At 34.9% G+C, this 27,982-nt stretch overlaps 2 protein-coding genes across 3 annotated transcripts; both read right to left on the bottom strand.

Moving 5' to 3' along the window:
• Positions 1-167: 167 nt before the first annotated feature.
• On the bottom strand, positions 168-16,174 carry LOC149418016 (mitochondrial protein C2orf69 homolog). 2 transcript variants are annotated; one of them, XM_089639599.1, is made up of 7 exons: positions 16,072-16,174; positions 13,932-14,106; positions 9,995-10,122; positions 9,132-9,236; positions 8,900-9,014; positions 6,596-7,253; positions 168-5,821 (listed from the first exon to the last, which is right to left on the bottom strand). In XM_089639599.1, the coding sequence occupies exons 2-7, from the start codon at positions 14,067-14,069 to the stop codon at positions 5,595-5,597; spliced, it is 1,371 nt and encodes a 456-aa protein (XP_089495725.1). In that variant the 5' UTR covers positions 14,070-14,106; positions 16,072-16,174; the 3' UTR covers positions 168-5,594. The 2 variants fall into 2 exon arrangements, with proteins under 2 accessions (XP_089495725.1, XP_089495724.1); XM_089639598.1 differs by having other exon boundaries at positions 16,009-16,169.
• On the bottom strand, positions 14,154-15,546 carry LOC149418017 (two pore potassium channel protein sup-9). Its single transcript, XM_089639280.1, has one exon. The coding sequence runs from the start codon at positions 15,544-15,546 to the stop codon at positions 14,479-14,481; it is 1,068 nt and encodes a 355-aa protein (XP_089495406.1). The 3' UTR covers positions 14,154-14,478.
• Positions 16,175-27,982: the final 11,808 nt, after the last annotated feature.

Raw genomic sequence — 27,982 nt, 5'->3', positions numbered from 1 at the left:
CCAAGGATGCTGTGTACAAACGTTGGTGAAAATGTCATTCTTATTTACATTTCATATTTTTCAGTTCAAAATTATAATTTTTCAGAACAGCTTTTGTAAAAAATTACAGATTAGCATTGAAATAAAAAAGAACTTTTATTAAAAACATTTTATTAGTTAATCTTCAATACAACCATTTTGCAGACATCTTATTAGGAAATAAATTACAATACTGCCGTAAAGAAACATTTCACATGGATATTCTTTATCTACAAACGCAAGGATTCTCTATAATAAAAACAATCGATAATATCCAAAGGGACAACTTTAAAAATAAATCATTCATATCTTACCCCAATTATTATTTTTGTCATTTCTCATAATACAAAACAAGTCACTACCAATAGTATTTTAGGATTACAGTACTTAAAATTACATTCATAGAAATTTTAAAATCATTTATTTATTTTGTATACTTTGACATAATATTATTTTGTAACACATAAATTTAATTTGTATTTTTTTTAAATGGAAAAAAAGTTGTCAATAAGTCTAAATATGAATCATTTTATTTACTAACACCTCCATAGTTACTTTATCTCAATGCCAGAATTTAAAAAAAGTTTGTTTGGTTCTTACTTATACATTTCAAGAATTTAGATAAAAATCACACCATAAGACATAACCCCAATATTTAACTCCATTTTCGGGTGCAGTATGGAGATGTTACAGAAAAATGGTTTCTAACCCATTGAGTACGGAATTGTCAATGTTTACAAACTACTGTGACATCAGCCGGACCTGACAGTGATGGGGTTAGAAAAGAATCACCCACAGAGGAGTCAATTATCATTGTGTTGTGATGGATTGTATATTATTTCAAAAATAATGTGTAATGGAAAGTTCTGAATTATTAACAATCATCGAAAAATATTTATGCAGGTTATCATTCGACATTATAAAAAATGTGTAGATAATTCATACTGCCGCAAAATCACCCCTGCTGATAGTAAAATCAAGAAATATAGATATTTATATTTGGGGTACTATGCCGTTTTACTCTACCTCCTTCTTTAGTCAACGTTTCAGACAGCGTCACAGTGTCCATCATCAGGGCAGATATGTTGACACGTCACACTGTAGTGCTGTCTGAAACGTTGTCTAAAGAAGGAGGTAGCACAACACGGCATAATAGCCCAAAAATAAATCACTATTTCACACATGTTATAGGTATACCCACCATTGGCAGAATGAAGTTAGTCACAGAATGCCTTTCTTTTCGCTATAAAATTAGCAACACAATTTTAGAATTTTCAATGTGCATTGTCAATAAAATTTATGAATTATTATGACCATGTTCAAATTATTAATTCTAAACAACCTGTATAACTGTTAAGCCGGGTCTCCTGAACACAAAATGGTTTCTTTTTCTTTGAAACATTTTCTATTGGCCACGGAAAGCAAAACATTGTGCATGCATACACAAATGTGTATGCCCACAACATGCCCAAATCTTAAATGTTTTGAAAACATTTTGTGCGCAGGAGAGTTGTTGACATGTTACACAAGAAATGAAACAACGCTCAAAATAATAGTATTTAAAGTTAATAACATACTAACATCATGTTCAAAAGCATGTTACATAGATGCACCATTTTACTAGGCCTAAGTGCTTTGTTGAAAAAGTGAACTTTTAAAAACAAGTTACATATTTTATCTCTAAAAGTAAAATCTTAAGTAAACCGATACGAATTATTATTTCAATTGGTTTACACAATTCTTCTAATAAGAACTCATATAAATTGAACTAGTTTTGTATTTGTATGCCAATTTGGCTATGAAGCCATTAATACATTAACCGTTTGAGTGCCAAAAAAATTCATACAGTTGCTCGTAAAATGCCACCAAAAAAACATTATTTTTTATGAAAGAATATATTTTTTTAAAACCCCATAAATTCTTTGAATTTTCAAGGATTTCGATGATTTTTTTAGTGTTTTATTAAAGAATATTGGTTTAGAATCACGCGGAGGAGGATCCCAAAGTCCAGGCGTTTCAAAAAAATGAGAATTTTACGTACAAACGTACGCGCAAATCAGAACACGACTGACGCAATCAACGGAAATCGACGATCGGCAATCTTCGTAAAAACACGAATCGACGAAAATCGAATATTGGCACCCAAACGGTTCAAATTTTTTTTACTTGTGATGAAAGTGGTCTATTTTTAAATTCAGCATGTTCTAGCAAATCTGTCAATTTAAAAGCTGTTGTAAATAAAATGTTGATTGATTTAGTAATGGCACGGTTAAAATGAATCCCAGAATGAAGGTAAAAATATACCTACTAATCTAATACATACTTTATCCGGACGTATAATGAATTCGTAAGTTGAAATTCCTTATTATTTAATATGTACAATAGAAAATTTCTCTTAAAATTAAACATATTTCAATATAAAACATATTTACGCTACGACTACTAAACTCATTTGACATTGTTTCTCATTCGCAAGTTAACGTTGGCTTTCCTGCGACAAAATGTTTTCAAAACAACCGACAAAAGAAATAACATTGAGACGGCCATTTTCGGGGCCACGGAAAACAAAAACATTGCGATCCTGCAAGAGATGCGCCTTGACATTAAAATAAAAAATCTAACGGTGTTAGTTATTTGGCCCAACCAAAGCACTACTAAACTCCGATTTCTAATGAATTATCCAATACTTATTAACGGTGGTAACTTGTGACTTTTAAGTGAGGTCGTGGTGCTTAGATTTTAAAATTTGAGTTTACTGATGTTGCTGTACCTTAAAATGATTATTTTTTTACAAAATTTCAATTTTTATGAAGAGTCAGTTAAATAGGGATATGCCTCTATAAGAATCTTGAAAATCTCCAAACGAAAATAGTAATTTTGAAAAATAAAAATTCAACTGCAAGGTTTCCCAATCGGTCGACAGCGGAGCAAATTTTACTCGATCCCAATAATTACATTACGATTATGTTTCATTACGATAATATTTCCATATTTTAAACTAGCTGTACCCCGCCACGCGTTGCTGTAGCTCAGTCTGTCTGTGCAGATAGAGAAACAATAGAGCATGTTGCTTTTACATCCAACAGATGGCGATGTTTCAAAAAAAAAAAAAACATGTTTTTACCTGTCACAGGTGAAATCTATAAAAACACATGCATATTCGATTGCAACATTGTGTCAAAATTTCAAAGCAATCGCTTAAGAACTTTTGGAGATTTAAGATTTTGAACAAACGAATGATAACATTTTTATTTATATAGATTTACAGCCATGGATGAAAAAAAAAATCCTGGTCATAGGACAAATTGGCTTTGCTAGATTCATGGTTATCTGTTAATGAAGCGGTTTAATGATTAAAGTATAGTGGATTCAGTATTGCTATGTAATTAAAAACAATAAAATGACCATTTGGAGAGATGAGTTCAATTCAATCAAATAAATAAGTACATAAATGAAATGTAAAGTGTGAGGTGAAACAAACGCAATATAATATTTAGTAAATTAAAATGTTTATGTGTGTATACCATTTTTTTTAAATATATTGCAAATACATTATATATTATACAGAATAATTATACATAATACATAACATAGTTTGTACTAGTAAAGCCGCATTTCCGGCGACAATATTACCACAAACATTGAATCAAATGTTTGTGCAAACATAAAATATTGGGGCCGATGGAAAACAAAAAACATTGTGGCCCCGACCTAAGGTTTTGTTTTTGTCCGATGTTTTGAAAACTTTGGGTCACTGGAGACCGAACTTTACTTGAACATTTTAACTGTAGAATGAGAAGAATGTTTTCAATGTAAAACTTACACGAACGTAAACAATTTTCATAAAAACAATAGAAAATAATGGAGATGACTTTCCATTGCTACATTAAAAAATATATTATGTACATATCGTGTACACAATTATGTATGTAAATATATTACACAGAAATAAAGAATTTTACGATGCATTTTTAAAAATAATATTAATTACATAATTTGATCGATCATTCAATTCATGGAACTGTTGAAAAGTTTATCAACATTGTCATATTTGTTGTATTTAAATAAAATAAAACAGTTTTGTCAGTACGATGTGTTATCATAATGATAAGACGATTAAACAGACGTTTCTATACATAATAATAATCATATTATCTTCCATTGCCGTTCGGAAAGTCATCTTTTAAGATAAGAAAAAACGTCATTCTAATGGGGAGTTACAAAAATATCTTCTTTAGATTTGCTTTAATGTTTAGAAGAAAAATCTTCCTAATTTATGCCTAGACATGACGAGGTATAAAAACGTATCCCACCATTTTCGTAATAATAATTTATGTACATTATACGTTATACCTTCTACGTACAATACAAGTGGAAAACTGGTGAATTTACTTCACATAAAGAACGTAAAAAACTACTTCATTCATCATTTCGATTTTTTTTTTTTTTTTACATTTTTCTATTTTTTTCAGCAACTAAATGGCTGAAAAAACTTTTGGAGCCGGGTCTACACATTGACGCATTTTAACCCCTAGGAGTCGCAACCCTGCGTTTGCAGCGTTGAAGAACTGTGACCACGCACGGCAGTTCATTGCTGCGTCGATCTAATTATATTAATTTCGCCTTTGGATATTAATTTTACCGGGTTTGTTAAAGGCAAAAATCAAAATGTCACTTTATCATGCACGGTATATTGGTATTGTCTGCGCGTTGGCTTTAACAATTTTGTTAATATATTTATTGTAGTTTCTTTGCCGGCTCCTAGGGTTAGAAGAATTGAATTTCCTCCAAACACAAACAGCTCATGTTCTGATACGACTGATATTTTTCAATTTCGTACTTGATTTACTCGAAAACGAAAGCTCAAAAAAAAAAAGTTTTACCACAAAATTGACTCCAAATGTAATGTAGATTCACTAGTTTCCCACTTTTAATACGAGTTTCCATGCAAAATAAAAAATATTTTTTTATATGTATTTTTGTAGTACATAATGTGTTTAAAATTTTTATTCAATGAATATACGCGTTGAGCCTTATTGTAACCATTACAATTCTAACATTGTTTTAAATTGACGTAAATTTCATCCAATATTATTGTGTCCGATGCAACCATGTTCCGGTCGCAAAGTATAAATTTTCTCCCAAACCAATTTGTAAAATAAACCACAAATGCATTGACTCTCTTTCAAACGCAAAATAATTATAACTTTAACTAGCCTAAATATTGAAGGAAATAATATTAACACTCTCAGCTTGTCTACGTTTTGGAGCAAGTAATAATACTGTAACATAATCTCAATTGATAGCTAATAAGTCGGCGACATACGTCAAAGTAAAAATTACAATACCTTTACCATAAACAATTAACTTACAAAAGAAAATATTTTCCATCGGCCGACCGCACCGAACCGAATCACTTACCCGTGTTCACTATTAAACAGGTTACGGTATATCTGTCAGCTTACAATTTGTCGTCAACTGGCAACTCAGATAAGAATGGTGGAACTGGCAACCAAATTAGTTATTTAGAAGTTAGCTAGAGAGCTTTTGCTGTGATTGATGGATTGATTGATTGGTTACTTCTCGGCCACGGGGGCCAGGAGATGGTCGGGACTTCTGAAGACGTTGAGGATCTCGAAGTGCATGTAGAGGTTGGGGGAGGCACCATCGAAGTGCAGTGTGCGTGACACCTTGGCACCAAGCCGCTGCAGCAGGTCTGTAAAGGCGCGTTCCTCCCTTCTGATCCAGGCCCGTCTATCGTCTTGCACCTGGTACGGAGTCACGTGAATCCATATCCTTATACCTGCAAATTAGAATTAACAAATTTAGATTGTTTAGGATTTCCAATATTTTACTCCACTGTACACAATTATAGAAACCCACAAATTACATAGGAATGATTTCTTTCGATTGTCTCGGGATAATATGTATACACAATAAAAATGTAAAAATAGGCAAGTTGCTTCCATTCATAAATATGTTTTTAAATCAGACTTTATTGATTAATTTTAAGTATTTTTAATGGATGACACTATTATTTTTAATGGTTATGAGGGGTTAATTTTATGTAATATTGGGGAGGTACTTTTTTTGCAATATTTTTATATGCAGTTTAACCCTCTCGCACTGGAGGGGGGTAATACATGTCCCCCAAACGAGAGTTTTGTGATCATTCTCCCTTCACCTCCTTCGATGCCCATTACTATTTTTTTTAAATTCTAGCTGCAAATAAGCCACAAGTGCATATGTATAGCGTGCATTTAACTAGAAGGGGCTACAATAATTTGTTTTTGAGTTACGCTCTATTTTGTACTACATATGTATCTCTTTTATCATTTTGCATTACTCAATGATTTGACTTCCGGGGAGAGACGGGCGATGTCCGGTTAGAACAGTAGATTAAAAAAAAATAGTAACTAATATCTGAGTTTTACTGGAAAGGGCAAAAAGAGACATACAAGACACGATCGCCCCGCTGTATATGGGGGACCCTAGTGACCCCCTTAGGGCGATATGTGATTTTTACCTTCTAGTACGTAAAGATTACAGTGGGTACATTGAAAGATCAATTGCTTACCTAGTCTGGTGAGAGTTTCCAAAAGACTCCTGGATGTAATCCACGTGTTCTTTCCGCCTGCATGACCGCCATCCAACCAGTACATTTCAGATATCCTCGAAACCAGCCTCATCATGGTGCTGTCGTCCGGAGTCAGCGTCTTCAGGTAGTGAAACTCATAGATCAACTGATTTAGCACTACACAACCTTTGCTGAACCCCATCAGGATCAAGTTGGCCTTATCGAGCGCCATACCGTCTCTCCACCATAGGGTGTTGAAGCTCGGAGTGTTGTTATCTTTAGTTTTAGTTTCTTCAGTGGAGTTGGGGGCAGATTCAGAATTAACCGACTGCGGGTTGACTACGATCGCCGATTGGCACTGCGGAGCTACTAGCACGCTAGCGGGTTGGCTAGAGTTGGTGGTCTGTATGACTCCGCCCTGGTTGTGGAACTCCTCTAAGGTCTTGTCATTGGTGTCGGAGTTGTTGTGTTTGGAGGAGGTGATGGTGACGTGGTGGTCGGGCACCGTGTTGTTGCTCTGCGTATGCGGTTCGTTGTATGCGGAAGTAGTCACCGTCAGGTTTCTCGTGTTTTCCAGCTCTCTCTGCAGTAGGCTGGTGGGAGTGTCTATTGTGGTGATCTCCTGCTTGTTGATTGAGTTAGCGGAATCTATTGTAACCTGGAAATCAACAAAAATATTGTTACCAAAGAAATACCACACAAACAATCATCAAATACTTGTTAGTTTTTTTTATTTATTTATGTTTTAACTAAGCCCAAACTAACAACCTAAGAACCTATCTTAGTGTCATAGGTTCATATTTTGGTTGAAATAAGAGAAGAAAAAACTAACCTTAAAACTTTGACATCAATAACAATCGATAAAAAATTATTATAAGCAATAATTAGTCGCCTGAAATATCCATACAAATTGAAAATATCTCTTGAGTAAAAATAAATGCCGCTGACGGGAATTGAACCCGCACCTTCTGATGTCCGGTCAGGTGCTCTGGACCACTGAGCTACGTTGGCTTATTCCCAACACGCCAAATAATTCATTATGTACTAGTACTTCAATCAACAATTACTGCTTATTATATTTGTTCTTCTGTAAACAACCAACTTTATTTTTGTAGGAAAGGTTTTGTTAGTGCTAAATTTCCCATTAGATGGCGTCGAGACATATTATATCTACATTTGTTGGTGAAATATTTTGAACTGTCAAATATTATTATTTTTTAATGATAGTTTACAAGACAAGGTTTTTTATGCATAGCACAAAGGATAACAAATTATTATACGCAATAATTAGTCGCCTGAAATATCCATAAAAATTGAAAATATCTCCAGAGTAAAAAAAATGCCGCCGACGGCAGGTTTGTGCTACACATAAAAAACCTTGTCTTATAAACATTAGTTTATCATTAAAAAATAATTATCAATAACAATGGCCGCCAAGTAACAATTGGTTTTAATTTTAACAAAATAACTATTAAAATCACAGACATATGAATATATAGACTAGAAATTAAAGGTGAGGGGTAAAATCAACTGTTGAAGAACGAAGGGGGTAAAGCTGACTGTGATTGATTCATATATTATACGACGTGAATAAGCTTAAAATGATGCTTACATATGGAATGTAATACGACAATTGGGTTTATTCTCTTTTTCACATCTATTTTTACAAGTTTTCATATCACAAGCCACTATTTTGCCGTGTTATTTCATAAAATGCCTCGACCATAGCTCGACGTTAGTTCGAACAAGAATGATGACGTCACATTCTCAAGATTCATGGGAAGCCATACGCGAGCCCAGCCGGCTCCAATGGAACCGGTATGGGGAGTGGGGAATAATACGCTTTTAATCACTTAGGGCAGGTCTACTAATATTCATATGTCTATGATTAAAATGCATTATTTTCCATTTCCAGAAAGTGAAATACTTACTTCTCATTATTATCTAACTAATACAAAGTATTTTTAATTAAAATGTGTGTATTAAGTATGTCCCTATTCTCTGAACGGTTTTACATTTGTCTAATAAAATGTGTTTTTTTTTCGACCTCAGCAGTTTTGTTACAAATAACGTAACGTGAGCCATTTTTACTTTTTTTTATCTTTGCATTCAAAATTTTAATATTTCTAAAATCATATTTTAATTTTTCCTAACAAAATTTGAAAGAGTATTTCATTGCCTTTCAAAAACAGTTTTTAGTTTTCAGATACCTTCAGAAATATTCCATTTATTTGGATTTTATTGCAAAGCGGAAAAACTTCGAGCTTCTGACAGAATATGCCAGAGTCCTGAGTGGTTAAATACCTGAAGTATATCCAGATCCATGTAGCACTGCTGATTGGCCAATGAAGATGTGATCATTTCTCTAAGCTCGGCAATTGGCATAGTTTTTATCCTATTTGTGACACTTTGTAGTAACCTGAAAAGAGAATTCACATTCAGATACAGGTGGCTAAGATTGTTGAAACTTGAAACGGAAGAAGCCAGTTAGTAATATGTACTAGTAATGAACAGATAAGTATGTAATTAAAGAGACCTTTCTAAATGCTGGAGAGCGTGGTGGGTGGGGGTGTGATCAGGGACGCCTGCATTGTTACTGGGGACAAAATTATTGTAGCAACTAAACGTCTTGAACTCCATTCTGAAACACAACATTCACAGGCATGGTTAATCAACTGGCATGTGCCAATATTTATCTCTGGGGTAGAACCCAATATCTATATCCGAGAAGCATAGTTCAGAAGAGCCGCAATTTAGCAAATCTCTCGTTATTTCCATGAATATTTTTATAAGAAATATTGTTTTTTGTAATTATCAATCAAAACATTTGTGGAAATTACTGGGAATTTGTCAAAAACAGTAGGTTTTCGGCTCTCCTGAACATGTTGTGTTTGTGCGAAAGCTTCTCGGGCACAGATATAAATTCCCCAAAGTCGGTAATTTATTTTTTTTACCAAGAAAGTTATTCTAAATGAGGTTATCTCCTAGTTATTTTTATTTTTTCGATGTCTTTAAAACTGACAAAGTTATAAGCTTTCAAAATGAACTTGGGTAACACATATATAATTGTGTCTCATGATGTCACACGAGACACAATTCATAATTCGAATGGCAGTGTCGCAGTGCTGCCGCACCAGTTGTTGTATTTCATTGTAGGAGACAACCTCATTGGTTAGTCTGGGGATTTCACCATGTAGAAGACAATTCCCGCAATATTACCCGTTTTGAGAATATTCCCCAAAAATAAATTCCCCCTCACTAATTGGAAGTAAGGGTGACCGGATAAATCATGAAAATGATAATTCATCACATCTTTAAAAAGTTATATAAAGTCATGGAAAGTGATGAAACAAAAAAGTCACGGTGTTGAGTTAGCATGGAACCGGAAGTAAGTAGTACCTGGATGGTCTCACAACCACAATGTGAGATCGGGGGAAGCTGACATTGAGCATGGCGGCCATGTTTTCCAAGTTCCATTTTATGTAGTTCTTGTTGTCGCGGTGTGTCTTCATCACTTCGGGAAAATCCTGAAAAGTATGGTTAAGATTAGAAATTGTATTTTTTATACAATACTTCAATTCAGAATTGAAGATAATCATAATATAGCCCTGACGAGAGACCTCCATTCAAAATAAACTGTTGCTTAAAATGTCTTTATCTTTATCTAGACAGTTCATACGACTAGGGATGGGTCATGACACATTTTACTAAGAGAGGGAACCACTGTACTAGTTTAATATTTTCGTACGGCTCAAAGAGTCGACTTAATAGAACGGGAGCCGCGAGCTCAGAATGAGAATACTGTTCTCGCCCAATAAGACTAGCCCGATACAACCCCCCCGGTATAGCTTCCCCAATATGGCTCCCAGCTCCCTGGTTATGAATGATCGTACGACTTTTGGTACCGATGCGCCGCCTCGTACCACGAGAAAAATAAGATGCTAGGTACTTAGTAGGTGTAGGTATATATGTTGAAGTCCAGATGTCGGACTTTCACGTCTCCGAGTATGTAATAACAATCAATACTTGGATAACATTAATGGCGCTTTTTTTATAAAATATCTCCTGATAAAAAAGAGTAACCGTTCAATGGAGCTGTGATACGGTTTACCGGAAGTCATGTGAATACAGCTCATCAAAAAGAGCTAGCACAATTATACGTCTCGCTCATGAACGACTCATCGCTCTAAATACAACGCACAACACACATTCCCGACAAGCAAATAAATAATTAACCCATCAAAAGGGCAAAACAAAGAGTACTAAATCATTTGTGACTATTAACATATTAGGAAATTTCCATTAACCCATTGGCCTCCGAATTGTTTAGCTAAAAAATTGTCGTTCACATCCGAATTAATTTTGTACCAAAGTTTTAAATCTGCAGTGGTGTACTAAATCTTACATAACTTTTAAACTAAACATGCAAACGAAACATTTTTTTTTTAATTTACTTGTGCATTGAATTAAGGTATGTAAAAAATATATGCAGTTTTAAAAAAAAATATAATAATATGATTAAACGAGGATATAAAAATATTTTTTTCATAAAAACCAATTTTTTTATAATTGGATTAAGAAAAGTTTTACATTAATCATACTTATTACCATAATATATATTTTTTCAATTTGAGGTGATGTTAGCCGCCCACCATGCGTTTTACGAACAAGCTTGTCAATTCCCAAACCACACGCCATTTTGAAAAAATTCAATGACGCTGAAATATAACAAAATTTCAATCGTAAATATCAGGAAAAAACTGTACCAACGGAGTCCTGCCAATTACTACGAAATGAATGCTTAATTATCTACAGAGCGATTGGCATTTAAAATTTTTAACACAGATGTCAATAATGTATCCCTTTTTCGTTTTTAAGCCAACAGATATTAGACCCGCCGGGACGGCGATGTTGATTTTAAGACAAATCGCCGTACACACGCCGGGACGGCGTCGTTTGAGGCCAATGGGTTAAAGTGCAACTATTGCTAGATACTTGTTCGCAATAGTCTAGCTCAGTGGTTCCTTATTAGTGGTGTGCGTACCCCAGGAGTGTGTGACGTTATTTGAAGTGGTACGCGCACGCACTGTATTGCCACTAGGCACTGCCCACCATAACACGGGCATGTGCCTAAGCATGGCGGTCGAAAAATCCTCAATGCATGTAACAAACAATTCAATGAATAAAGAAACTTTAAAAAAAAAAAAAAAAAAAACTGTACGGACAATGCGGTACAGACATTTTGGCTACAAGAGTATACACTAGTTCGGGCTCTTTCTCAAAAAACTAATTGGGAACCAGTGGTCTATCCCATGCGCCGCACACATCTGGGAGTATTGCCTAAGCATATAGTCTATGTCGGTGTTCCGCAAACTTTTTGTGTTCAAGGTACACCTATCAAATCAAGAAATTTTAGAGGTACACCAAATAAAAAAGCATTGTTTATTTAATATTTATTTATTACTACAATCAATACACCTAATATGAAAAGATATTTAGTGAGAAATGTGAGCCTGTTTAACTGAGCACAGGAGATCAAAATTTGGAGCAATCGTTGATAAGGCTGCTCTCATCTCTTCACTGACCGTTCTCAGGCGTTCTCTTTTTTTCGATTTAATAGTAGGGAGAGTTTAAAATCCCAATTTGCAAAAGTAGGTTGTGGCAAATGGATATATATTTTAACAGCATGCTTTGAAAGCAGTGGATACTCATTTTTTATATGCAGCCAAAAATGTGCTAGCTCTACTTTGGAAAATTTTAGTTTTAATGTCCGATCAGTTTTTAACTCTATGAATTCTTCCTGCTCGTTTATCGGAAAGTGTCCAAGGCAAATGTTATCCGAGAGTGGATTTCGTACCCAGTCCATAGGTTATAGGTCACACTTAGGAAAATAACAGTTAATTTTTTATGCTAATAGCTCCAAGTGTTTTACTATCAAATCCTGCACTTTGTTTCTGAATCGACAGCCAGGACATTTGAAAACAATTCATTACTACCATTGACAGCGTGGCTGATCAATAGTACCAACTTAACGCGAAAGCTTTCATATTTGTCCGAAGACGTTAAAAATAAGAATTCCTGCCTTTCATTTTTCTGTTAAGCTCATTTAAATACAAAGTCTCGGTACAAATGTAGCGAGTACCGTGGCAGTGGTTCAAATTTATTTAAATACAAACGGCACAATTTGTGCCATTAACATACATATAAATATAAAGTTAAAAAGTACAAGGTATAAAGTATACAGCATAAAGTTTAAAGTATAATAGACGGCATAAATTGTTAAGGTTAAATATAAAGTTAAGCTTATTACTTATCTATTGATACTGCACCTTTTATATATTATGATAACAGACTTTCGTGATCAATTTCAGAGTATTGCATGAGTTCATACATAATAAAATATTATATTACTTATACACAAATACTGTTATGGTATGCATGATGGGCTTCTAGATGCTGCCAGATTTTCACTGTGACATTATATTTTACAATATTAAAGTCATATCATGCCGAGTGAATATGTCCGCCAGATATGCAAGTTTTACTACCCATTCTTCTTTTTTAAACACAGAAGCAAAATCTGAACCCTGGGCCTCTAAAAACGTCTGGGACTCATTTTTTAGCTCGTAAATCCGAAAAAGCACTTTTCCGCTAGAAAGCCATCATACTTCTGTATGAAATAGAAGTCACTGATATTATCCCTCATCTGCTCCCATTTGCTTTCTTATTATCTTCACAATACCTTGAATTTTTTCTGCGGCACACCAATTGATGACCACGGTAAACCAGTGTGCCGCGGCACACGCTTTGCGGAACACTGGTCTATGTCATGTTGTAGGTACTTCCAAACTTTATTCTTCTCATTTCATCTAAGAAAAAATCCTTTAGGTGTTGTGATAGTCTTACCTTTCCCGTCCATGAGAATATTGTGTGGCATTGCCAGAATAACTCCCGGTCAACGCATGTAAATATTCTTATCAGATTGAAGCAATTTTGATAGTAAAAATTATAAAGGTAAAGCAGGAAATAACTTAACATCCAGTTGGATATTCGGGCATTTTTTGTACATTGTGTTTTTGTCATGTCCTACGAATTTGATTGATTTTTTTCATAGCTATGGATTATAGAAAATTGGAAAGTTATATATTTTTAATAGGCTGTCGAACCTATCTATATACATTTTTAATCAACTATTTAGATGAAAAGCTAGTGACCTCTGCATTCAATTAAACGAATTCTGATTTCGTAATTCAATTTAGAGGAAAGAGGACTTCCTCGTAAATGCGTATAACAGAAAGATAGGTAACAATAGAATTCTCAATGGTGGGACCATTACCTGCACGTCTCCCCCAAAGTAGACAACGGTGGAGTGGTCATCGGAAGGAATGGCTGGCGGGCAGAAGACCACATCATTGATCCTCCCGTCGTAGCCCGCCACAGAACAGAGACGTATCGGAGGCATTGGGGACAGCATCTCCACACAGCATCCGGCCCAGCTAGCACTGGAGTTGCTGCAACATCACATTCATTCATCATAACATCGGTCACATCATTGAAAACTAAATTTTTACATAGTAAGACAGTTTATAGAACTTTATTTAGGCAATATATTATAATAGAACACACATTTTAATTACATCGCTTATATGCAGATCATAAAAGCTCTGTCTTTTATTAAGATCTTCAAATCACAATTTATTATTACTAACTCGAACTATATACAATATTATGACTGTTTTCACTGGTTATTATTAGAAATATTTAGCGTAGGCACATCAATATTGGTCCACTTCCTTTATGAATCACAAGTAGGTTAAATACTTGAACGTATTTTAACGACTTATAGCAACTACTCTACTATTGTCTCCCTAAGTAATTCAGTTCTAGCGAGTGTATTGCACATCTCTGGGATATCTGTTCATGCCGAGACAGCGCGTGAAACGATTCTGAATGTCTTCTAAACATTGGCGCACATCTTCTTTCAGTTCTCTTGCCTTCACCCGCACGTCTTCCCGCATGAGATTGTAGCACATGGCGATCAGGCCCATGCCCAGTAACATGTACACAAAGTTAATAATCAGTTTAGTCTGCGAGCTGCTGCGGGAGTCTTTGGCCTTCGTACCGGGGACAAAGTCTCCCATACCGATCTTACACAAACTGGTCACACAGAAATATGTGGAGTCTAGATAGTTCCATTCCTCCCACTCTGCAAACATGATAGTTCCGACAAGGATGTAGAAACTGATCACCCAAAGACAAGCGGTGGACGGAACTATGATCTTCTTCCGGATGGGCGGGAGGGCGCCATTCTCATACCCAAAGTCCACTTCCCTGTCATGACTGCATTCGTGAATGATGGTGTACAACCACTTGAAGGTTTGAGCCAGCACCTTCCCCATATTCATGAAGTACAGGATGTATATAGGGATACCCAAACCGGCGTACATCACTGTGGCTCCTTTACCCCAAGGGGTTTTGGGCACTGTGTTGCCGTAACCGATCATAGTAAACACGGAGAGACAAAACATCATCGCACCGGGGAAGGACCAGATTTCTTCAGTGGTACGCCCATCGTATCCCTTGGTAACGGTTTGGGCAAAACCATCTTGAAATTTCTTCAACACTAGATTCGCTTCGTACAACCAGACGGATTCATTGAAAACATTCTCATTGGCGGTCACGTCCCACAGATCTGCCACACAGTTCCTTCTCAAGGATTCTAAGTGAGCAAAATGGGGATTCTTCTCCTGAGTCTCGATACTAATAAATCCAAACGCTCCCACAATGGCATAACACACAACCAATCCTCCAACTCCCACTTGGGTACACATAAAGGCTACAAACTTTCGGAAACAATCTTTGATTTTTTCACGCGGATCACTTTCCGTTGTCGACGAAGAATCCCGACTCCGGAGAGAACTCCGGAATGCTTGGCTCCCCGGTGGTCTCATAATGGTTTTTTTTAGTAATTTAAAATCGGATAAAAATTCAATTTATCATATAATTAACACTTTCTTTGAATGAAGATATGTCCAGAGTTATATCTGAAAGCATGTAAACTATTTTAAGAAACAAGTTGGCTCAGAGCCAATTTCACTTCACTATTGCGTTAGATATTTATTAATCGGCGAGCGGTTACATTTGAATATTTCCGAGGGAGATCATAATTTGATGAGCAACTCACACCTCGCAGGACTGGCGGAATACGCCGCGCGCATTATTCTCATATTTCGCGGCGATCTCATTTTCGTTAATTCGAATGTCAAGTACGCCATAAACGCTTGCCGAATTCTAGCTAAATTGACGCTTAAATGTGAAACAACACTGAACAAAACATCGAAATATGAAACCACATCGTGGGATAATAAATATGAAATTGATAGATAGAAATGGCATGCATCGAATATATTTACCTATTAAAAGAAAAAGTATCGTAGATACAAAAGTGGTTTGGCAAAAGAATCAATCAAAATTACCACCAGTAGTAAAATTTGTATTAATTTCGAGAACTAATAAGGTTTTTCACATTGAATAAGTCATGAAAACAGAAGCATCTCAAAAGCAATGACAAGCAGCCATTATAAACACTTTTTTTACTTAAATTATAATATGGCTATTAACACATCATTTTTATTGGCACTTTTTGCCATTTGCGCAGGTACCACACACTGCCTGCGTGGAATATTAAAAGGGGATAGATGTTTTTAGACGTTTCGTCATAATATTAACGATAATAAAGGGACCCAAACATGCTCACATTTCAGATTGTTGTAAAATAATACCAATCGCGGAAGATTTTTTGTTATTTTTTTATAACTAAACGACGCTATTATGTATTTTTATTTTATATTATAGAAACAAACAGTACATGATTTACAAAGATGAAACAATATACAGGAATAAGATATTTCATGTGGGGTACCTATGATATGTTTCCTTGTAATGTCTGCTAAGTGGTATGTTTATTCCTTAATTACCAGGTGACGTGTGTAGTTTATAGGTGTGTGTGTGACGTGTGTAATGTATGTGTGAGTGTTTGTGAGGGTGTGTTTATGTGTCTGTATGTATGCGCATTCAATAGTTTAAATTATTGACATGAATGCCACGTTTGAATTTGGGCAGTGAATCCGAAAAAATGACAATATTAGAGTTAAGACAAATATTATTTAGAGTATGTAGAGCTCGGTTAATTGGCGAATTAGATGCTGTATTAACAATGTATTATCAATTTGACTGTCCTAAAATATCGGCGAACAACTGTCAAAAAACGAATAAATTTTCCTAAGAAATACGATAAACAGCATTTTTTCCAGATTATCACAGAAGATATAGTTTTAAAAACGAAAACCTTGGGGATATGCTGTAAAGCACGCATTCAAAAACCTAAAATTTCAGGTTTTGTCGTTCTGATCCCATTGCGGGCTATAATGTTTCATATTTTTCCATCTAAAAACAAAAAATATTCCAAACGATTTACAAATTAGCTCATTGTAAAGCAGAAGTGTTTTTATTCTTAAGACAGTGACTTGTGAATAGTATAAACCACTTCTCTTTTGCAATGATTTAATAATGACCGACCCAAACTAGATTTTCAGCCGAAACTAGAACCAAATTTGGGCTGCTGAAACTATTTTAAATATATAAACTCTAAACCCCGAGATTTGTGGTTTTTATGGATAAACTCGTAAGAGTTTACTGGAGTTGATTTTACTTTTAGCGATTTTTGGTTCGTTGTACCAAACAGTTCTTTAATATACACTTCAAGACAGTAGTCTTTTTATGCATTATGGAAATAATAAAAAGTTTTCTCAGCTAATAACCCTAACGTAAGCGGTAGAAAATAGAAATTCAACAAATAATAGGCACTCACGTTTGGGTGCCATGATAACCAACAGAATGACAATTCAACACACCTAGGTTTAAAATTATCATTAAAAGCGACGAAAAAACAAACCTATTAACCTTACCTACGAAACCTATAGATTTTGTTTCATGACTTTTCAAGACTTTATAGGTATCACTTTCTAAAGGAGTGTGGAATTGTCATTTTGATAAGTTATCCGGGGCGATTGGAGCTATTAGAGTTATGTAGATTGCAGAAAGAAAATATGACAGGCGTCAAACATCACATTCACTTGCATTTATTTTCAAACGAAAACAGTTGTAAATGCATTGTTGCTTTTACATCAACAACGCGTTTTTGTAATTAAATTAACTATTTATTTAATGATTGTTTAGAACCATCAACATTCCCATTCCATTGTAATTTGGAATAAATCTGTCTCCGTTCTATTTTTTTTGCGTGGGAAAAGACAGTTTAATTCGCAATCGAGGGTAATTTTCACGTCTGTGTCCGTCTGAGTCTGAAATGGTCTCAAAGTACGCAAACATTGAGCGAACTGCAGAGAGTGGTACAGCATTAATGTCGGCCATTCGAGTCTCGATTGTTTCCCGCGTGTCAATCAACCGCTGTCAGGCCATTGTGGGTTGTGCGTATTGTTTCTGATAACAATTTGCCGTCGTTATCCCACCAACTCCAACCATTCGCTTTCCTTTGATTTAATGGTCCCATGCACAATATAATACTCGCCGGTTATAGCTGGTAGTGTTGCACTTTCTGCATTGTCCAACAAGTGAACATGCGGAATCCAATCGTTTTTCAAAATATCAGAGATAAATACATGGAAAAATTGGTCTTAATTCAAATTACAATATGACTACTGTTTTATAAAATCCGTGATACAACTTTTTATAGATGAACTTTGAAAAGTGTTTTTATTTTGTTTGTTTGTTAAGTCGATCAAAATTTAGAATATCTGTGTTTCTTTGTTTAAAATAAGCTTACATAGTGCATAGTTTAAATAACAAATAATATGAACTTTATCTGGTGTTTTTGCCGATGAAAGAGGACGCAAGAACCGATTATTATTCATTTTTAAATCGTTGAAGATGCGTGTAAATTTTATCACATACAAATTTAATTGTGATTTCAATATTAAGAGCAGTATAAAAAAATGTGTGTATTCGTTTGGATTTACCTGTTAATTTTCTTTTATGGGTTACCTTTTGCATTAATCGGCGTTAACTGCATCACAGGTAAATCTTTAATTTATTATATCTCGCAGTGGCACCCAGTTATACATTAATGTAAGGTTGCACTCCATTAAATCATATTCTACAATACCTATGTAATTTTTTATATCTCGCAGTGGCACCCAGTTATACATTAATGTAAGGTTGCACTCCATTAAATTATATTCTACAATACCTATGTGTTCCCGAGCTCTACATATGAAAAAGATTTTTTTTTTAAATCGTACAATAATATGACTTTTACGTAGTTTATTAAAATTAGGGTAACTACTGTAGAATGTTGTTTGGGCGATCAATCCGAAAGATAGTCCGTTATTTCTAAAAAATAGGTTTCCCCGAATATTAAGAAAATAGTTTACAATTTTCATAGTACAAATTCAAGTTTAGGTATCATAATTATCATAATAAAGAGTTTCCTGCTATTTTTATTCGTGGAACCGATGGACTTTTTTCTTCAAACAATATATTATACAAGGTGTCTGTAAATTCGAAGTACAAACTGGTGAATCTACATCACGAGTCAACTTTGTGGTACTTATAACTTTCTTGATTTGAGCTTTCGTTTTCGAGTAAATCGAGTCCGCCAGGAGGTTAATATAAAAAATTAAAATAGAAATAGAAAAAATGACTCCGCTCCAAAAGTTTCTTTTAAGAGGGAGCTACAAGCCAAAAATGTGTATTTTCTTGGTATTTCTTATATCATAAGTAATAATCATTAAAATCGTTTGACAAACGGAGTCTAGTAACGTTCGATTTCAAGCAAAAACTGATTTTTATTTATTTTGTAAATAATTTTATAAGAAAGCAAAAAAGTTAATCAAGTGAAACTGTCACAGATAATCTTAGCTATAACAATGTATTTTTTAATAGTTGTTTCCTTTGTGCGTTCATACATTTCTATTGAAAAAATATTTTTATTTGTAGTTTGCATTTATATTTTTTATGAAGTGATTTATTTTTTAATTTGTATTCTACGCGCAATTCAAGCCAAGCGATAGAAAAAATATTTCTCAATATTCAAGCGAAGCGATAGGAAAACCTTCAATTTATCTAAAGCATATTTTTGGTATTCACAATGTACACCAATTCGTTACAAAGATTAATCAAAATAGTGATTTGGCCCCCCGAAAAAGTTAAAAAAAATCTAAATGATAAAAATTGTTTTATCGAAGTGATGTAGATTCGAGTTTCCGGCCACCGTGTATACTCATGCAATTAAATATTTCACTACATATTTATAGTGATTTGTTGAGTAGAAATAAAGATTTTTATCGATGAAATAATTGATTAGCAAATAGAAAAAATGTATTTTAGATTTTTATCGAGCTCAATGCAAGTAAAACCTTCTCCGTATCGAAAGGCATAAGTTTTGTTCGTGTGAAGATTTTTGAGATTGCTGAATGAAATGATCTATTTTCCCCATCATTGCACGAATATCTTGAATAAAATTACCCGTCTTACAAAAATATACTTTGTCACTAACAACCATTTGGTATTTTCATGTAATATATGTTTCATCACTTTTTAATTATTACGTGATATTAAGAATTGCCCGCCGCATTGTAACGGGTCTTGAAGACATTAATTCTTCACATACGGCTTGGAGTGAGCAATTTTCTCACAAATTTCGAAATACTTTTTCATCTTATTGTACCACCATTATCAAATCTCACCACAATGGTTGTTTTTCCATTAGCAGAGCATCTGTCTTTGTTGTAATTCAGAAAAACGTGTAACTTCAAAGGTTAATCTGATATAAGCTGTGCGATTGTTTACAAACGCTACATTATTTCCATCCGCTAATCACTTTCATCTTTCCGCAATATGGACAGGGGAAAGAGGAAGGTGGGGTTTCAGATCGCGTCGCTCTGTTAAATTCGCTATATTTTCGGACCATTACAAAATGAATATTTGCTTTATTTTCAAAATAATTATCACGGGATGAGACTTTGGAATGCTAAAAATCAAACAAGTGGAGTGGCGTTGTGTGGGATTCAAAAGTGGGGAGGCACATACAATTTTTAAAGTATTATGTATGTATATCTACCGGTGATCTAATCAAACGCAAAGTAATCCGACTGCCACAACACCGGCATGTGCCTAGTATGGTGGTCGGAAAATCATAAATAGTGTAATAATGAACCATCAATAGATTTTTTTTTAAATCGTAAATGATCGGTGCTACTTCTAAAATATTGTGAGGCGCGCCTCAAACTAAACACCACGCGACCATGTCAGCTACCGTTCATTTCGATTCCATGTGACTTCCCCACCCCCTTCGCATACATGAAATCGTCTCTCGGAGGCGGGTTGTACGTCTGCCTCACTTTGTAGGTACTGCCTACATTTGTACTGTATAATGAGTTACATAATATTATAAAGACGACCAGTCTTAGTGAAATGAAATGGAAATAACTTTAAGACTTGTACTATGTTTTGTAAGTATGGGTAAGTGTATATTTTCCCCCTTTTCTCCTGTATTTTTTTAGGGAGGCACAGTCTTCCCTTCCTTATTGCACGAACTGCCACTGGCCACGTGTCTATTCTAATGACGTCCTTCTTTTGGTGTCTTCTCCGGTAAAATGTTGCTATTCCGCCCCATTCTCAATACGCATAAATTGTTATCTGCAAAATAAGGCCATACCTGAATTGGGTTTCTAGGAAAAATTGAAAGCCTGCAGTACAAACACAAACGTGAAACGAGGAAAATAAATTTAAAAAAGACTGAGTCAAAAGCTGTTGATGTTGGAGCAATGAAAATATTTGGTGAATTACAAGAATTAATAAAATTAGAAGAAATTGTGTGATTGATTATACATTTTTTTATAAATAATATATTATGTAAAAGTATTTTATTAGGACATAGTACCTAAGTACTAAGTACATACGTACACAAGTACACAGTACATACGTAAATAAGTACGTAGATACATACGTTACTTATTTAAGGCGATGCACTACGTCGTGTAATATTTTGAATCCAGTCGCCATCAATAACACTCATTACGTAGATGTCGATAAGGCTTAAATTCCCGCTTAACACCATCCAGCTGTTTGGATTTAGGCAAGAAAAAAACATGGCCAAAAAGTGCCTTTTATTTTATTTGTGGATGTTCAGGCATAAATGTTTAAATGTTTTCCGATCATTTTATGCATAACTTAATTTGCCACATTATACAATAAAACCATAATCGAAAATGTGTTCGTAAGTAGGAAATTTTGAACTTTAAAGCAGTTTTCATAGGCGTTATAAATTATTTTTTTTTTATTTTATAAATTTTTTTTTTTTTATAAAAAAAGACTTATGTAAAAAATACTCAATTATTTCAAAGGCCAAGATGTATTATACTCGCGGTATTTATTCATATATTCTATAATTCTATAAAGCATCTGAAACATTTTTAGGCGACCAAATTTTCAAACCAAAAACACATGATTTTACATTACCACGTATTGCATCGCCTTAAAAAAAACTCACACAAATAAAATAAAAGATTGAAAAAACACTTCGTTTCTTTCCTCAAAACTTTTATAAGCGGAATTTGTCGTTAGTATGATAAGTACGTTTGGCAGCATTGTCTTTTGTCTTTCGAATAAAAATGATCAAAATATAACATGGTGTCAACTGACAACGACAAAATTGCGTGTATATTAATTCAAACAAAATTAAAACTTATACGCTTCATTTTGCCTCTCCCCCGTCGTTAATGGCTTTTTGTAATGAAGTTGAAACGAATTTTCTTTTCAGTAATCTCGAAATTCCAAAATTTACCCCCTCTCCCATTGGAAGGGTGTCCAACATCTATCATCAGATTCTTCATTTTGCAAACTGTAACGCGGAAATCTCAGCGGGACTGCACTTATTTTTCGAACTATTGCATTAATAAATATTAACCATGCAAGAGTGTGAACCCCAATTCTAATGAACTCCCTTTTCATCTACGACGCCTCTTCTATTCGAGAACAGCCATCATCTTTTTTTATTTTTTTTTTCTATTATTTTAAGGGCGGAGACGGTTTACACGTAGGTCCCGTGAGCACTTATGTGTTATCTCCCGTTTTACCTCAATCCTTTAACAACAACCCAGTCCCTTTAATAAAGTTCACCAGAGTTGTTATTGGGTATGTGGCTACGTTTCTGGTTCTACTGTATGTCTCCCCAGGAATCTGAGCCTAGTTCCCACCAGGACAGGACATTGGCACCATAGGTAAATTGGAGTCTCTTCATCCTCTTCACATTTCCTGCGTCTATTGGTGTTTTCCACTCCCAGTATCTGCATGTGTCTCCTGAGATGGCAGTGTCCCGTTAGTAGTCCTACCAGTTCCCTCAGCGAGTTTCTGTACATATCGAGTAGTTTATTAATTCGTCTAGCGTCTGGTCCTTTTATGAGTACTTTGGATTGTCTCAATCCAGGTGCCTTCTCCCATTATTTTCATTGCTGGGATTTGACCCACCTATCAACATGTAATTTTGAGTGGCAAGCTGCTACTTCTACGGCCGGCTCGGATTCTACAAGTGGTGCTTTCGCCCCTCTCCTTGCTAGTTCATCAACCCGCTCGTTGCCTTCAATACCTTTATGTCCTGGTACCCAGATTAGGGTTATTTTATTGATGGTAGCGAGTTCTGTAAGAACAGTCCTGCATTCCATCACCAGTCTGGAGTCGTATCGGTTACTTCCCAGTGCCTATATTCTCATGTGCGCAGGCCAAGGTGGCTTCCATCTCAACTTGAAACACGGTACAGTGTGTTCCTAGTGTGCGTAGGCCCTCCCTTGCTTGAAGGAGCTGTGATAAATAGATAAACAAACCACAGAACACAAATCAAATTGCTGAGATACTTTTAGTAATTGTGAAAATTGCAACTACAATTACGGATACGCATGACTTGCGCTAAAAGATTACTTACACAAATATAATTTTTTAATATTCACCAATGTACGTGATCGGCGAACGTTGTAAAATGTTAAATTTCTCTCAAACCTGCTTCCGTTCCGTTTCGTTTCTTTCTAACGCTAATCTGCTTACGTTACCTGCATATTGTGTTATAATACGGTAAATAATTATGTTAACGTTATGGTCAAAATGTTTTCTATTAATTATTAGATTCACGAGATATACCTACCTATACTCCTATTGCCTGTTATGTAGGTAAAGCGGTCGGTCGATGCCCCCATCCAACAACAGAGTTTAATGTGTTTCATTTATTAATTTTAGTATCATTTATCACATTAGTTTTCTTATACTATTATTTAGTATATTAGTTTTATATTATTATATTTTATTTTTTTTAATATCAACGGTAATTCAAATATGAATTTTAAGTTATAATTCCCCTTAACACACGAGTAAAGGTAAATATGTTGTATTTTCATCTGAAATACTATATCATGTTTTTGTACAAACTTCCGTTGTAAATATTGATAAATAAAAATAAATACTTATCTCTATTATCTATTTCATCATCACGGTGCTATTTATATTACAGGGTGGGATTTAGGCTCATCCACAAGTTGTATTCATCGTCTCTGGTTTCTTTCCTTGCCTCCAGTTTTCAGCACTTCCTATTATGCACCAGACGTTTTCCACAAAATCAGATTACATTTTCCTCTGTCTGCCCTTCTGGGTGTCTTCCACTAGGGCACCAACTTATTGGTCACGATTTTTGATGTCCTGTTATCTGGCATTCTTTCCACATGACCAGGCCATCACAGTCTTTGGGACTTACAGAATATTACGATGATTTCATGCCCAATTAGATTCCCGAGATCACGGTTATTTTATTTCCATAGAACACATTTTCTAGCGTATACCCAATTTCGACAACATTTCTTCGCATCACGTCTCTCCAGGGCCAAACCTATGTGGGGCAATTGGAGCAGACCTCTCCTGGTTTCGAATTGCCAAGGCTCTGATACCTAACACCTGACACATCGCCCTTGAGATTATTTTTCACTAAAACGGCGCAAATGATCAACATATTATTAAGTACAGCGATCACTAACTATGTGTTTGCTCGACCAAAGTTTATATGCATATTTATTTTTAAAAAGCCGTAAAAATTAAATAAGTCCTTAGTCGCTTAATACGCGAACATATAATTCGCACTAATCTAAGTATATTGTACCTACCTATCTTTTTTTTGAACCGAAAATCGTATGAGAAAAAAAAACAGTATTCTTTTCTGAGATGTCTTAGGCTATTCGTACACGGAAATACTTACAAGCGACTCGAGTTTTGTGCGCGCAGCATACGCGCACTCGTGAGTATCCGCCATACTATTTTACGCGTCGACTACGGGTTTGACGTCAGTTGCACGCTACTAATCACGTTACGCGAGTTGCATTGCATTCGCATCTACTACTCGTTCGACAGAAATGATTTCCGAACACAATTAGAATGTTAAATTTTGTTGTGTTGCTGTGTTCGTACATGCTAATTTCCGAAACCACCCAACCGATTTCAATGACATTTTGTGAATGTGTATGATTGGTTCCAGCTGGAAACATAGGATAGTTTTGGACTCGATAGGTGGCGCTGTTGTCGAGATCTTAAACAAAAATTCGCGGAATTTTTTTTCCAGATTTCTCATCCAAAAATACACACAACCACTAATTTTAAATTCCCTACATAGAAGGCGGTCTGTGGCAGGACAATGTATTATATTTTAAAATGCATTCCAAATGATTGAGTTAAATTGCTTTCTAATCTTAATATAGAAAAAAAATCACCCTGCGTATGTTTGTACTAGCAAAACTCGAAAAGCGGTAGACCGAAATCGCTGAAAAATTTCAAAGTTTGTTGTTATTAGTGCCAGGAGTGTTAAATATTGTTTAAATTGAAGAATAAGTCGGTGACGCCCGAGGAATACTTAACGCAATATTTCACCGTAATGAGATACGGAGTCGAATACAGTAGTGAATGGTGAAAGAAGTCGGAGGCGCCGAGAAATGAAAGCATGGCAAGATGGATGACAAAAAGCAGGTTGATACTATGTATACAGACTTCTCTAAGACTTTCCATAGCGTAATACACTCAATTCTTTTGAAAAAGCTCGTCCTACCTCGCGAAACATTGCGGGGATCCACTAGTATAACTATAATTTACCGGAATACGTTAGAACGGATTTAGCGGAGAATTCGTTTATTGAGGTTGAAAAGAAAAGTCCATTTGACATCATTCTAATGTTTATTTATTTAATATCAACGGTATAAATATACCATAAACAATGATAACATGTCACAGTTAAAAACGTAGAAATATTTAAAAAAATAATAATTACATATACCTATTTGTGGCATTTGATTGTGAAATGACACTAGAGAGTAAGTAAACAAGAGATACAAGTACATAAGTTTCTATAGTGCAAATAAGGTAGAATTAGATTAAATTAATATTGATTGAAAAGATTTGATAGCATAGCCCTCTTGTACCTACCTTGCGTGCAGTTAAATAGATCTGCCACATCTGCGTATCTATTACTAACTTCATGCAACCTAGGTACAAGCGAGTGTTTGGAATACTCAGTCCTGATATTGTTGCATTTAAACAAAATTTTAGAACGAGTAGCTCTCGGGGGTATATGAAATTCAATGAGGTTAATTAAATCAGGACTGTCTATACTACCATTTACAATTTTGAACATAAATATTAAGTCGGATATAATTCTTCGATCTGAGAGTTTTAATAAATTTAGATTTTTCATCAAGTTATTATAGTTTATATTTTCAATGGGAATACCTATAATGTTGCACATATAATGTTGTACCTTAATTAACGTTGTATAGGTGAACCCAAAATCTTATTTTAAATGGAAAGAAGAACAATATTATTGTCTTCGTCGCTTGACATCGTATTAATTGAAGGTTGTACCTACTTGAAAAAATGATCTTAGCAAGTAGCCCATCGGTAGGCTACTTGTGGTTGCGTCAGCTTATAAGTATCCCTGTGTACGAAGGGCCCAGGGCGCCATACTACACGCGAACGTAAAAACGGGATAAATAGGTGAAGAACATAACAGTGGAGAATGAGATTCCTATATGTATTAGGCGTAGAAATGAACGTATGTTCTAATGAGAGCTTGAAGCCGTGCTATTTGAATAAATAGTGTTGTCTCTTTCTTCAAGAGAAATTCCATTATTTCTTTAATGTTTTGTTTTTTTTTTAAACGCTTTTGAAAATGTCGGTGTCCCGGTGAATTTGACAAGGGGTGCCAAAATTTTACTCGCACTAGGTGCCGTTCGGTTCAGGGCTAACCCTGCGTCTCTGAACCGACGGTCTTGTATTAGTTAACTACATACTGCCTAACAAGGCCGACTAGAGTACAGGATGGGAGCGCAATGGATTATGAAGTGTCACGTGGTCAAGTCAGTGCCATCGAGCAACGATAATTTGCAGATGGCGGCGATTGTTTTTGATACTCTGATTTTTGTGTTGTTTTACCAAAAGCATGTTAAATAAATATAGTGATTAAACTATTTTAAACAGTGAAGTTGTACTTTAGTCGGCCTTATTTTTAATAAAATGACGAGTTTGATTTTTACCATACAATATTTTATTTCTTAGTTTACTACATAAAATGATTTTTTTTAGTTAAAGAATTCTCAACACTTCATTTTAATACCACTGGAGGAGATATTTACCAGGACGAAAACCAACACGGCAACTTTAGCGGCCATCAAATAAAATGGAAAAAAGTACGGAAGAAAAACCTGGATAAATATTTTTCTCAACATGAAAATATCAAGCCCAATAAGTGGCTTGAAACATACCACACTAGTAATTCCGTATTTCCAACTTTGGGTGTTGACTCTGAGGAACCATTGTACTTGGGATATGCAAGAAATCCATTCGGGTCTTCAGTTCTTTGGAATAAAAATCACCGGTAAGAACTGCTAAATATTATTTATAATCGTGTGTAAATTAAACTAAATACATTTATTGTTATAATTACTAATATCACATGGTAAACGCGTCATGGTCGGTGATAAATGAACTAAGCCGAGTTGAATCTCTAAATAGTATAAAATAAAGTCGCTATCCGCGCCTGTCTGTTTGTGTACTTTTAAACGACATAGATTTTGATAGTGTTTTTACTATCATTTAGATAATTTCTTCCAGAAGGTTTACACATATAATACGTGCATATTATATTTATAAAAAGTAGAGAAAAGTCGATGTTTTATAATGAAGTCGTAAAAATATATTTTCGGGCACTACATTGCTAATGCTGGCTAAATATTATGAGATACATCAAAATGATATTCTACGGAATTGTATATCTTAAAAAGGCCTACA

The sequence above is a fragment of the Hesperophylax consimilis genome, chromosome 14, assembly GCF_061612785.1.
Source record: "Hesperophylax consimilis isolate HC1 chromosome 14, BYU_Hcon_1.0, whole genome shotgun sequence".
NCBI lineage: Eukaryota > Metazoa > Arthropoda > Insecta > Trichoptera > Limnephilidae > Hesperophylax > Hesperophylax consimilis.
Note: the sequence above shows the minus strand (reverse complement) of the source record. Positions and strands in the feature narration are given on the sequence as shown.

Bases quoted from the DNA above. Each gene is read 5' to 3' on its own strand.
- LOC149418016 (XM_089639599.1), bottom strand. From the start codon at position 14,069: ATGCTGTCCCCAATGCCTCCGATACGTCTCTGTTCTGTGGCGGGCTAC. The intron at 10,123-13,931 runs GTAATGGTCCCA...CATACTTTTCAG, and splicing joins ACTTTGGGGGAGACGTGCAG to GATTTTCCCGAAGTGATGAA. The intron at 7,254-8,899 runs GTATTTAACCAC...GTTGATTTCCAG, and splicing joins TGGATCTGGATATACTTCAG to GTTACAATAGATTCCGCTAA.
- LOC149418017 (XM_089639280.1), bottom strand. From the start codon at position 15,546: ATGAGACCACCGGGGAGCCAAGCATTCCGGAGTTCTCTCCGGAGTCGG.